General features: G+C 41.6%; 2 protein-coding genes across 10 annotated transcripts in view; both read left to right on the top strand.

Annotated features, from left to right (window-relative positions):
- Window positions 1–2,862: 2,862 nt before the first annotated feature.
- Window positions 2,863–9,415, top strand: st6galnac2 (ST6 (alpha-N-acetyl-neuraminyl-2,3-beta-galactosyl-1,3)-N-acetylgalactosaminide alpha-2,6-sialyltransferase 2). The gene is made up of 10 exons (XM_029159991.3): window positions 2,863–3,316; window positions 5,108–5,208; window positions 5,665–5,737; window positions 6,124–6,295; window positions 6,452–6,605; window positions 7,125–7,263; window positions 7,352–7,455; window positions 7,796–7,876; window positions 7,950–8,052; window positions 8,392–9,415. The coding sequence occupies exons 2-10, from the start codon at window positions 5,111–5,113 to the stop codon at window positions 8,572–8,574; spliced, it is 1,107 nt and encodes a 368-aa protein (XP_029015824.1). The 5' UTR covers window positions 2,863–3,316; window positions 5,108–5,110; the 3' UTR covers window positions 8,575–9,415.
- Window positions 9,416–9,538: 123 nt separating this feature from the next.
- The window catches only part of LOC114861005 (caskin-2-like), a 40,745-nt gene continuing 37,624 nt past the window's right edge, over window positions 9,539–12,659 (top strand). For 5 of the 9 annotated variants that reach the window (XM_029159961.3, XM_029159962.3, XM_041071921.2 and 2 more), the window contains exons 1-2: window positions 9,540–10,145; window positions 12,048–12,458. In XM_029159961.3, coding sequence (XP_029015794.1) covers window positions 12,365–12,458 — 94 coding nt within the window. In that variant the 5' untranslated portion in view covers window positions 9,540–10,145; window positions 12,048–12,364. Of the gene's footprint in view, window positions 10,146–12,047; window positions 12,459–12,659 lie in introns of all 9 variants that reach the window. The other 4 variants (XM_029159963.3, XM_029159965.3, XM_029159959.3 and 1 more) reach the window with 3 other exon arrangements.

Raw genomic sequence — 12,659 nt, forward strand, 5'->3', positions numbered from 1 at the left:
GTTAAACACAGTGGCTCCTCTGAAGAATGAGGACAGTGAATCAGAGGAGGTTAGCTCCGTGGTATAACTCAGAGATCCGCAGCCTAAAGCAAAGGACTAAAAAAATAAAAAAACAGTGGCGTTCCAACAAAATAAATGTAAACTGCATTGCATGGAAGGACAGTCTAATGAAATATAAAAAAGCACTTTGTGCTGCTAGAAAAACATATTATTCCTCCCTAATTGAGGAAAACAAAAACAACCCCAGGTTTCTTTTCAGCACTGTAGCCAGGCTGACAAAAAGTCATAGCTGTATTGAGTCCCTTTAAATCTCAGCAGCAATGACTTTATGAACTACTTTACTAATAAAATTATCGCCATTAGAAAAAACATTCAGCAGCGACTTCTTCCAAATGACAGAAAGCACTGTCTAGATCCATCAACTTTAAATTTATTAAATCCTCTGTCTTACCTAGACAGCTTCTTCCCCATAGCTCATATGGAGTTAACCTCAATAATCAACTCTTTCAAGTCGTCCACTTGTCTTTTAGATCCAATCCCAACCAGATTACTCAAAGAAGTTCTACCTTTAATCAGCTCGTCCATATTTAATCAAATCAACCAATCTTTACAACTAGGCTATGTACCACAGGCTTTTAAGGTGGCTGTGGTCAAACCTCCATTGAAAAAAACAACCCTGGACCCTGGACAACTAGCCAACTATAGGCCCATTTCAAATTTACCCTTTATTTCCAAGATTCTAGAAAAAAACGTGGCCAAACAATTATCTGACCACCTGAGTGGGAATAACCTGTACGAAGATTTTCAGTCAGGATTTAGAAAACATCATAGCACAGAAACAGCTCTGGTTAGAGTCACTAATGATCTTCTATTAGCTTCGGACAATGGTCTAGTTTCTGTCCTTGTCCTGTTAGATCTTAGTGCTGCATTTGATACAATTGATCATAACATTCAATTACAGACACTAGAACATAGAATCGGGATTAATGGAACAGCATTGGGATGGTTTAAATCCTATTTGTTTAACAGATTCCAGTTTGTTCATGTTAATGATGGATTCTCCACATGCACAAGGATTAGCTATGGAGTACCACAGGGTTCTGTGCTGGGTCTAATTCTGTTTAGCCTATACATGTCTCCTCTGGGTGAGATTATTAGAAAGCATTCTATTAATTTTCATTTTTACGCAGATGATACTCAGCTATATATGTCCTTGGAACCAAATGAAACAGATCAACTAGTCAAAATTCAGGGTTGTTTAAAAGACATCAAATCCTGGATGTCCCAAAACTTCCTTCAACTAAACTCAGCTAAAACCGAGATTCTTATTGTTGGGCCTAAAAATCTGAGAGAGACACTATTGAATCAGATAGCCACCCTGGATGGCATAACATTTGCTTCAGATTCTACTGTGAGGAACCTTGGTGTTATCTTTGACCAGGATCTCTCTTTTACATAATACATTAAACAAATCTCCAGAAACGCCTACTTCCATCTTAGAAATATAGTTAAAATCAGAAGCATCCTCTCTCAGAGCGACGCAGAGAAACTGATCCATGCATTTATTACCTCTAGGCTGGAGTACTGTAACTCCTTACTCATAGGATGTCCTAACAGCTCCTTAAAAAGCATACAGCTTATTCAAAATGCTGCAGCCAGAGTTCTGACAGGACTTAGAAAGAGTGATCACATTTCTCCTACATTAGCTTCTCTGCACTGGCTGCCTGTAAAATGTAGGATAGAATTTAAAATTCTCCTGATCACCTACAAAGTACTTAATGATAAAGCTCCTTCTTATCTTAAAGACCTCATAGTTCCTTATGCTCCCAGCAGAACACTTTCTCAGAGCGCTGGGCTACTTGTGGTTCCTAGAGTATTTAATTGTAGAACAGGGGGCAGAGCTTTTAGCTACCAAGCTCTTCTCCTCTGGAACCAGCTCCCTCTTGAGGTTCGAGAAGCTGACACACTCTCCACCTTTAAGATTAGGCTTAAAACCTTCCTTTTTGATAAAGCTTATAGTTAGAGATGGTTCAGTTCACTGGCAATGATTGTTAGTCACAGGAACTATCTCTTAGTTAAGCTGCAATAGACATAGACTGCTGGGGGACTTAATTTATACACTGAGCTCCTCTGTTTCCTTCTACCTCCTCTGTCCAATAACCTCCCATCATTGTCCCAAGTTTAACTAACCTTGTCTTTTCTCTCCAGTAGTTGTGCTTCTCTCCTCTCTCTCTCTCTCTCTCTCTCTCTCTCTCTCTCTCTCTCTCTCTCTCTCTCTCTCTCCTCCTCTCTCTCTCTCCCCCTCTCTCCTCTCTCTCTCTCTCCTCCCCCCCCCCCCCCCCCCCCCACTCTCCCCCCCCCCCCCCCCCCACTCTCTCTCCCTCTCTGTCCTCACCTACAGGTGTCATAGGACTCAAAGTTTGGTGTCTGTGATGGGCAGCTGCGGATCCAACCATCCTGCCTGTATCCAGTCCCTGGTTCAACCATCATGTCTGTGCTCTGTTGTTGCTTGTTGTTGCTTGTTGTTGTTGCTGTGCTTTTCTCTCGCTCTATCCTCTCACCCCAACCGGTCGAGGCAGATGGCCGCCCACATCCAGTCTGGTTCTGCTGGAGGTTTCTTCCTCGTTAGAGAGGGAGTTTTTCCTCTCCACTGTTGCTGTCAAATTAAATGCTTGCTGTATGTGGGATTTGTTGGGTTTAGTTGTGTGAGGTTTTAAACCTTACTTTGTAAAGTGCCTTGAAGTAACTTTGTTGTGATTTGGCGCTATATAAAAATAATAAAATATAAATTGAACTGAATTGAATTGAATTGAATATTTTACTATTGTATTTGTCATATGACTGTTATTCTCTCAAACAATATCTGACTGACTTTTTCTAAATTTCTTTCCTGACGTATATCTTTATCGGCGTCTAAGAGGCTGACTGTGTGTGAAATATATGGATCTTTTTTTGCATTTCCATCAGCAGTTCCTACATTGGTGTCTGTGATTCAAGAAGGTCATGCATGCGCATCTAACCTAAACAAAGGTACAGTATGCAAAATACCTGACATGGATACGCCTCCTTTCTTGTCGTGAGTGTAGTCTATGCGCCCTTTGAATACTATAGGCTCAGCATACAATGTAATAAGCCGCTACAACGTACCCTGAAAGTGACGTCACGACAGGTAGATCCCGTCTCAAGGACAGCAGCCGATAAGAGCAACTTTCTATCGTTGTCTCGTCCGTCGTCTGATCCGCTGGGTTTGGGTCCTTACATCAAAGTGACTCCTGCGCCATAGTGAACCAGGCTTTGTTTTTTTCTGACTGAGCAGGTGAGACTCCGTTTACCCGGCGGTTTTCGCATTATTTTAATTGGACATGGAAGCATTGCACTGTGTTTGTAGCCTTCAGGGGTGATGTGGGGTCTGATTTAGTGCTTTGGAAGTTTTTCTCAGTGGTCTTGTCAAAAGCTCTCTATCTATTAGTGATAGGAGTCTACGGGAGCGCGCACGGCCGCTCTAAAACAATTAATTCATTATTTTTATCTGACTTATCTGCGCTTTTCAGCTGCTTTTCATCGATCAGACCTTCGTCTGCCTCTATCAGCTAGATGAAGGTTAGAAGTTGTAACTAGCATTAAGCTTTAGTGTTTGTGTTGCCATCACCGGTTGCTGTGCGGTTCCTGTTGCTCAGTTGCCCCGCAGACGTACAGTGGTGCGAGTTTATCGTCTACAAATGTTCCTATAAAACCAAGTAGAAAAGGTTTTAAAGTCCTGATCTATATTGGAATGTCTTCCTCACGTGAGGCAGGAAACGATGTTAACTGCAACACTAAATTAGTTTCAAAGTGTTTGTAACAAAAACATTTACAGTATTTATAGTGCGCAGCAAAGAGCAAATAAAAATATCAAGTAAATAAACATATTTTTTATATGTATAAAATAAATATTATTCGTATTTATTTTAAATAAAAGAAAACACTTGACATTTGACAGGAAACCTGCTGTAACAGCATTTACCTGACCTTTTTGTAAATGCTCTAAATACTCTAAATACTTCAGAATGACTATAGAGAGGAAGCAACACACAGCAAGCTAGTAGTAACTCAAGTTGAAGACACTAAATAATATATTTTAAGTCCACTAAACAAATATTCATCAGCATGATATTACCACCTGAGAGCTGGTACATTACAAGTTCATAACAATACATCCACATTTCTTGTCATATTTGTATTGATGCATTGAATCTGTAAAGTAATATCTAGGCCTGACAGTTAAATGTAGAAGTTAAAATAAAAGACTTTTGCATGTTCGAGGAAGAAAGAGGGCGGCAGATGAACAACACTGTTGACTCTAAATTCAGTTAAACAAGTGCATCAGCTGTGACTGTACTAATAATGCTGCTGCCTGGGTCCACAGCAGCACAGTTAGTGCAGCACGGAGTCTGTTTAACAGTTAATTACCTGTTTGATCCATTGTTCCTGCTCTACCTGATGCTCAGCATTCATTTATGTGCTGCCACCACTCAACCACAGGACTACGGTGACGTTATACCAGTTTCAGTTATCACACTGGGCATAAAGCGACAATAAATTTTCCCCACACAGGTATTATTTTAGGAGCTCTGCCATATTTGCATAACCCAGTGTTTATTCAGCTTTTCGCAATAAGTGGATGTCTGACTACTCTTGGTGTTGGCTGTTGCCCACGACGGGGATCCAGGTTTACTGGACCTGCTGATGTCACATGTTGTTTAGTCTCAGCAAGGAACAATATGTTCTCTGGTCTGTTTTATGTTGGTTACTGGTTCACAGCATTGGCTCTGGCTGGTTTGGTCTAGTAAAATATACACATGTTCCCTTAATAAAACCAATTCTTTACATATGTTCACGTTTTTATTATTATTCCACAAGGTCCCAGGTTCAGTGCCATTTAGACCCAAGAGTCTGGTTTGTTCTATTTTTCTGGGGGTAGTACAGCTTTGTTTAGATTCCTACCACTTCCTCCCTTTGTGTTTTCATATGGACTTTAACCACTGTACCAACTCACCTCAATCCAGCTGTCATGAAAACTATGAAAGCATGAAAACCTGTTGACTTTTATTTTTTTAACCTGGTGAAGAGAATGATGAGACTGTCCTCCACCAAATGGGCGTTCCCTCTGCTGGGACTCTTAAGTGTTATCTTTGTGTATGGACTACACATGAGCCTGACCTCCAACAGGTAAGGGGACTCTAAACTATTAAAATATTTAAGATATGTTTGATCTTCAGATGAGCTGAAAAAATTTTCTTTATTGAGTTATTATACATATGATTGGAAAGTAATTTACACATACAAAAGTAAAACCACTGTTTAATGGTAATAGTAATAATTGCGTTAGTCATACAGGAGAAAATGCTTTGTCACCAGACTGAGCCTCTAGGCTTGCACGCCTGTGTAAGGTTGTAATGTCAAAGCATAGGCAGGGCTTTCTATCAGTTCAGTGGTACTTTATCAACGATGATTCAGAACGTTTGGCTCAGCAAATGCCGATGGAGTGACTGGGTGAGGGATTGTCCACTGACCAAGGTCTCTCCTCACCTGGTCTGATAACCACGACTGTGTATCGTTACTGTCTCGGCCGACTTGTCATTGCTGCTCTGAACTGATCAGTATCCTTGTTGGATATCCTGATAGTGGTGATGTCAGTGAGGGCTCAGATGACGTCGCCGACAAAAGTCTCACCTCAGCGGGACGACGAAACGAGACGGTAAATGCAAAAGCAATGTAGTTTGATCCAGCTCCCGGATGCTCTGACTGTCTCTCCATAACACAAGTGAATTGCACTGTGTTTATTTTTTATTTTTATTTATTTATTTTTTTTTGTTCTGTCCAGCAGTTTAGCAAGCAGCATGTATTACGCTGAATGCCACATTGTGATGGACAGCTTTGCTTTAACAAGAAGAGTATATATAGAATATATATACTCTTCCTGATTTATGGTTTAATGGTTTATTTAGCTAATCCAAAATGTGTGTGATGTTGCTGTGTTGGTGGACAGGTTAGGTTTCTGCTTTAGGGTGTGTATGCGGGAGGGTGAATTGCACTGTGTTTATTAAGGTTGTGTTTCTTTTTAAAATGTGCGTTTGCATGCAGACAGAAGCTTCGTGCTCTCTGAGGAAGACGGTGAGGACAGATTCACTCCTCGCGGCCCATTTTAGTTTCTCTGTGCCGGTTTTTCAGTGGAAGGAAAGTTTCTCTGAACAAGCTTGGGATTATTTAAAGGAAAGGGCGCTTCCTTATGGCTGGAAGGGAGTCTCAGTTGATGGTAAACAATTACATTTGTGTGCATGTTTACAAAGTAGTTTTCAGTTTTATTTCCAGTATTCTGCACATATATACTAAGAGCAGGGCCTACTGAGGATCCGAGCTCTAGGAATCACCACTTGTGCGTTTCTAATTCCTCTTCCTGTTTTATCTTCAGATTTGAAATTCATCCTCTCGCACCTCAACAGTTCTGATCTCCTTCCTCGGCGTTCACCTCACAGGTGTGTTCGCTGCGCTGTGGTGGGAAATGGTGGCATCCTCCGAGGATCCAAACAGGGGAAGAACATTGACAGTCATGACTTTGTGTTCAGGTGAGACTGACACAGAGCCTACACACGTTCACGCGATACCACAGTACGTTATTAAATTCCCAGTTTGTTGTTGCAACTTTGCGGTGTGGGTAAATCGGTAATATAAATATGATCTGAATATGATCTGACCTAGATTTCATGTTTCATGTTGGTTTTGTGCAATGTCACAGAGTGAAAATGGCGAACAGTCAGCGGACATATTCTTTAAAAAAAATCAAATATAATCTAAATGTTCTTAGAGCAGCAAACAGTAACACGCTATCAGACAGATGGCATTTATTAACTTCAAATAGTTAATTACACCCACAAGAAAATTTTGTTTATCTGTACTTTGATTTTATGGTTCAAAAACAAACAACGCCGCCCAGTGGTCAGAATTTATCTTAGCAGCTTCTCCGTCTTTACCCGTATCTGTTTTGTGATTGATCTTAACTTATAGAAAGCTCTTCACTTTCTGTTTGTGACACCATCACATTGACATGTATGAATGACGAATGGGGAACTTGCCTTGGTCCTCAGGGTGAACGGAGCAGTGACTAAAGGTTTTGAAGACGATGTTGGGGAGAGAACGTCTGTCTACGTTTTCAGCACCAACTCCATGAAGAATTCACTCAAGTCGTACTTCAAAAGTGGCTTCACCAAAGTTCCCCAGAGTCCGGTGAGGAAGGAAAAGGAAACCTTTTAATTTATGCCTTCTCTGAGTTTATTTCTCCTAATGTGTGTGTTTGTGTTCTGTTTCTGTTCAGGAGGTTAAATACATCTTCATCCCCGCAGACATAAGAGATTTTTTGATGATAAAAGCCGCTGTTTTGAACGAGACTGTCAGCTCAGGCTTTGACAAGGGAGACAGGTGAGCTGTTATGTGTGTGAATAAGAAGTCGTCACTTTGATCACTCCTTGATTGTTTCTATGTCAGATTTAGTACAATGGGGTGCAGTGGAGAAAATCAGTACAAGATAAAAGACCAGTATATCCAACAAAATGGCAATTAACACTAGCACAATATTTTAAATTTGTCAAACGTGGTTATGATCTGTGTTATCAATTGAACACACTCATTAACTACACAGGTTAGTGTTGGTTGAACCACCTTTGGCAGCAGTAAAACACTTTATTAACCAGTGGATCATTCTTTCCAGGATGTTTTTCTGTATTTGCATTTTATGCTCATTTTCCGTCTTGTCCAACAGGCCCTGGAAATATTTTGGCCACAAACCACCAGACAGCTTCAAGATTCTCCACCCAGACTTCATCTCTAACATCACCCACAGGTGACATACCAGAGGAGTTGATTTGTCCAGATGACACTTTACATGTTCTGACCTCTTCATCACTTCTCCACAGCCTGCTTCGTTCCAAACGGCTGAACAACCCTAAGACCCGTAACGTGTACATGCCGAGCTCGGGAGCGATGATGCTGCTGACAGCTTTACATACGTGTGACCAGGTACTGCAACAGTCAGGGACAGCAGCCTCTCCACTGAAATTTTACTGCTGTTTAATTTGTGTTTTGATATTATGCCCCTTTTTTTACATTTATTTTTTACCTAATTATAACACTTTGCATATACAGTACTTCATTTGTTTACTTTAGAAAAAGAAACTGTAAACCACTTAAACTCTTGTGAAGAGGACATTAAAGTCCTCTTAAAGTAGAGTGAAAATGTGGAGGGGGGTCTGCTGAGCTGCCTGTGGTCCATCATAACTAAATTATCCGTGTTATCATCACTGATAACACAAATTCTAAGAATGACTCACCACATTTCTTTGTGTGTCTGCCCTGCAGGTTTCTGCTTTCGGCTTCATCACCAGGAACTACGCAGACTTCTCCGATCACTACTATGACCTCGTGAAGAGGCGCCTGGTGTTCTACGCTAACCACGACTTGAAGTTGGAGGGTGAGCTGTGGGACGAGCTGCACCGCCGGAGAGTCATGAAGCTGTACCAGAGGCAGCTGACGGAGGAGTAGGACAATGGTGGTTATGTTTTCATTGCATTACGCGATGGAAATTTAACGGTTTTGATTATTTTACTGAGCATAGAGGGAGCTTTAATTTTCCACTCAAGCTCCTTCAAGAAGTAGTTATAGTTATTATTTTTTCTGCTTCTCATTAATTTTAGGAGTTTGTTTTGAGTGGAAATGACAACAATATAGGGTTGTGACTTACAGTAAAATATGTTGATATATAGGTAATTTTTGATGCTTCAGTTTGCTGAGTCTTGCTGACAACTTTAGGCTAGTGTTTTAAATAGTTTATTCACTGTTGACAACATGATTTGTTACTAAAACATCATGAGCTTGAACAATTCATGTTCAAAATGTATGATAATTTTGTCTTGTCTTTAATCACGGAAATGTTTGAATGATTGGTAAAATGGAAATGATACCAGAATGTAGTGATCTGCAAACAATGAGCCAATAATACGAAAGTATTACAAAGTATAACAAAGTCTTTCTTTTTTAACTTTGCCTGTTCTTGAAACTTTGAACACTGAACGTTTCACTTAGCCGAAGGACCACAGTGATTCCTCTAGGAGGAGTAAGTGACTTAAAAACTGATGGAGGACACCTCGCGGGCTTCCACCTCTACTTCTAGTCAAGACCAACTCTAAATTAATAATTGGGTTTTGTAACACTTACACGTGGATGGGAAAATAAACAAGATTTCTTGTTAGTGTCTTACTGACTGTAAACCGCCATAACACTGCAGTTTAATCTGACTGCCAGCATTCTTGGCAACTAGCCATTAAATGCCGTGCATTTATGAATATACTGAACGAGCTTCATTATAATAATCGTGTTGTTTCTTCCCTTGTTTGTAGAGAGATTACACGCAGTGGGAGGATCACGATGATGTGTGAAGCACCAAACCTGCAAAAAGATATCCTGGGAATGAGCCGCTAAAATAAAAGCACAGTCATTGTTACATAGTTTAGGAACCGTTAAAAATGTAATCGCCTGTATAAAATGAAAAATGTCGAAGCGTGTGCGTGTGTCTGTAAACTTAGACCAGTCGCAAATGTCTTAAATTTAAATTGTTTTTCGTTTTCAAATTTGTATTAGCTGTTGTCGACATGTAGCTATAAGACATATGTAAAAAAATACTCAGTATAAATACATGTCGCGTGGCTTTGGTGAGATTTCGCAACTCTAGATAAAACCTTTACTTTGAAACTTTAGCCGGATAGCTCGTGGTGTATTCAGGCACCTTTACAGCGTGCCCACATTCTGCGGAGTTCAGCGGAGAAAATGTGGCATTCAGGGCGAAGAGGAAAAAGCTGTGGGATGTCGGTCGACGAAGTAGTAAATAACGTTACACCATTAAAGTCTTAAAAGTAGACGTAGGTTTAGTCTTGGCTTATTGTCGGAAAGGCTTTTCTGTTTTACTTTTGGACGAAGCTACTTCTGGGATATACCGACTTTTCACGGAATCGGCACAGGGAATACTTTGCCAGCTCCTGGAGTCTGCCTCCAAACTGCCACCGTGGTCCGTTAAATACGTAAGGGTCCCACAGGGTCTGAAATATTAAACCAGAGAGGTAATGTGTAACGATTACCTAATCTTTCTACAGTTATGACTACACGAAAATTACTTTTTACGAAGTGCTAAGTTCGGTGCAAAGGTCGGCGGGGAAGCAGCTCCCCGGTGTGTTTACATGCCAGACTTCTGCTTGGAGCTGCCAGCCTTTCGATCACAGCCAAACTCTCCTCTCGTGTCTTTGACCTGGTCCCAATTATCAGTAAAACGGAAGAGGTTTTGTATTTTAATATTTTAGCCCGCGTACGTTTACACAACAAAGCTGCGTTTTAATCCACCGAATACATGGAAGCCTGAGTGGTTCCCAACTTGTGCCCTATTTTTGCGCAGCGTAATAAAAGACCAGAGATGAAGCCAGCGTTTGGTTGTGGATTGACCGACCGCGAACTGAACTGAAAGAATTTGGAATCGTGTCTTACGTGTTTATTTAATGCGGGTGTTGGCAGATTTTTAATGGGAGCTCGCATTACAGTGTCTAAATATTTACAGTAGATGCTCAATGGATTGGAGCGGGGTAAGGTGCTTTGGTCCTTATTATAAAAGACCTGAACTCACTAAACAGCAGTTATGTTTTTAAAAATCACCAGACAAAACTTAACTGAAATAATAATATGTTTCTTGTTGTTTTTGTGGGCAATAAAAATCCTGATTTCCTAAAGACTTTGTGTCAAAGTGAGACTGATGAAAATAGAAGCAGTAGTGGTGGAAGAAAAGGGGGATGTGTCTGATAGTGTAGCCCTGTCCTCCTTTGTGTCTGCCTGGTTATGTAATAACACAAGTTGTAACCAGGAAAACAGCAGAGTGCAGAACCACACCGTGATCCAACTACAAACACACCTCAAACACTCTTTCTGTTTATGTAGCAACACTGATTTGGAGGTCTGGTGCTGCAGCCGCCATCACGTTTTCATTGTGGAGAAGCGTGACTGTCAACACCAATGTCAGTTCTCTGCAGGAAAAGTGGAGCAGCTAACTCTGCCAACTTCTACCTCCGTGTCTGGGAGTTGGGGTCTGGGCACTGGGCTGGAAGAGTTTAAGTAGCTGCTCTGCAGTTGAAATGAAGTCGATGCATTGCCAGCGCAAACATGTAATCTATCAGAGCCCTGAGGGAAGCAGCACGGGTCCACTGTGTGCCATGCAGGGCTGAGGGCCCGTGTCTGTGTCAGGTGGTTTAGCCTACAAATGTTTCGGCTCCGCTTGAAAAAATGTGCACAAACTCAGTGAAGTTTGGTGTAAAACACACCCGACCCTGCACAGTGAATGTTTAACTTCTCATGCTGCCGTGAAGGCTCTGAAAGTCCCATCAATATTTACACAGACGAGCCTCGAGCAAATCCTTCATGAGCTGCTGGTGTTTGAAGATTTGCTAAGCTGCAATTAGAGTAAATCGAGGTGAAACCCTCCGTTACTAAGATTTCACAGCACAGAGCTCATCTGCGACAGGTGTGTGTGTGTGTGTGTGTGTGTGTGTGTGTGTGTGTGTGTGTGTGTGTGTGTGTGTATGTGTGTGTGTGTGTGTGTGTGTGTGTGTCCTTGCTTTCTTGTGGAAAATGTCCACGTTTAAGTGCGTCGTGTTTGCCTTCAGGCCACGCTGAAGTCTTATGATGAAGAATGGAAACTGTGTGACGTTTACATCATGCAGTGCTAATGTGGGATTTCAGGACGCTTTGTTCGCTCTCTGTCTCTGACTGTCACCTTCTACGTAGTGTAAATACTGATGACGCTTGTTTTCCTAACTAACATCAGATTCAGATCCATAAAGGCCTGAACGTAGTTGGATTTGTGGTGGATCACTTACTTCATATCCAAAACACATGCATCCGACGGTAGAGCTCCTGTGGTTCTGTCTGAAGCATTATGTCAGATTATATGACCTGTTTTTCTAATTTCTTTTCTCTCTCAGGCTCCTGGTGCTGATCACATCAGCCCTCCATCTCCAGACTCATCGAGAGTAGTTCAACAAACCTCCATCCCCCTCCACCGACCTTGGAAATATAATTTCCCCAAGAATAAAGACTAAAAAGTAGAAACGTCTGAACAGGATATTAAGTCGTAGAAAAGTTTTCCATCTACTGGACTTCCGATTTTTTTGTGACCTGAGCTCCGCATAGAGGAAGTTCAGAGCCTCATCTGAGGCAGGTCCATGTCTCCAGCGCTCAGCATGAGGAGGAGGTGTCAGGGATCGAAATAAAGCTGGTTCAGACACGAGGAGGAGGGAGCATGGGAAAGGAGCAGGACCTGCTGCAGGCGGTGAAGAGCGGAGACTTGTTGTCCACTCAGAAGCTGCTGTCCAAACTCAAAGGCAACAGGAACAGTGAGTACAGCTGGTCCTCACATCATCTGTGCCAAAGGTTTAGTTCATTGTCCGTCCACTCCACATCACCCACAAGTGCCACAGGCCTAGCTGTGTGTGTGTGTGTGTGTGTGTGTGTGTGTGTGTGTGTGTGTGTGTGTGTGTGTGTGTGTGTGTGTGTGTGTGCGTGCGTGCGTGTTGGTTGAACGTGTGATCTGATGT

The sequence above is a fragment of the Betta splendens genome, chromosome 8, assembly GCF_900634795.4.
Source record: "Betta splendens chromosome 8, fBetSpl5.4, whole genome shotgun sequence".
Taxonomy (NCBI): domain Eukaryota; kingdom Metazoa; phylum Chordata; class Actinopteri; order Anabantiformes; family Osphronemidae; genus Betta; species Betta splendens.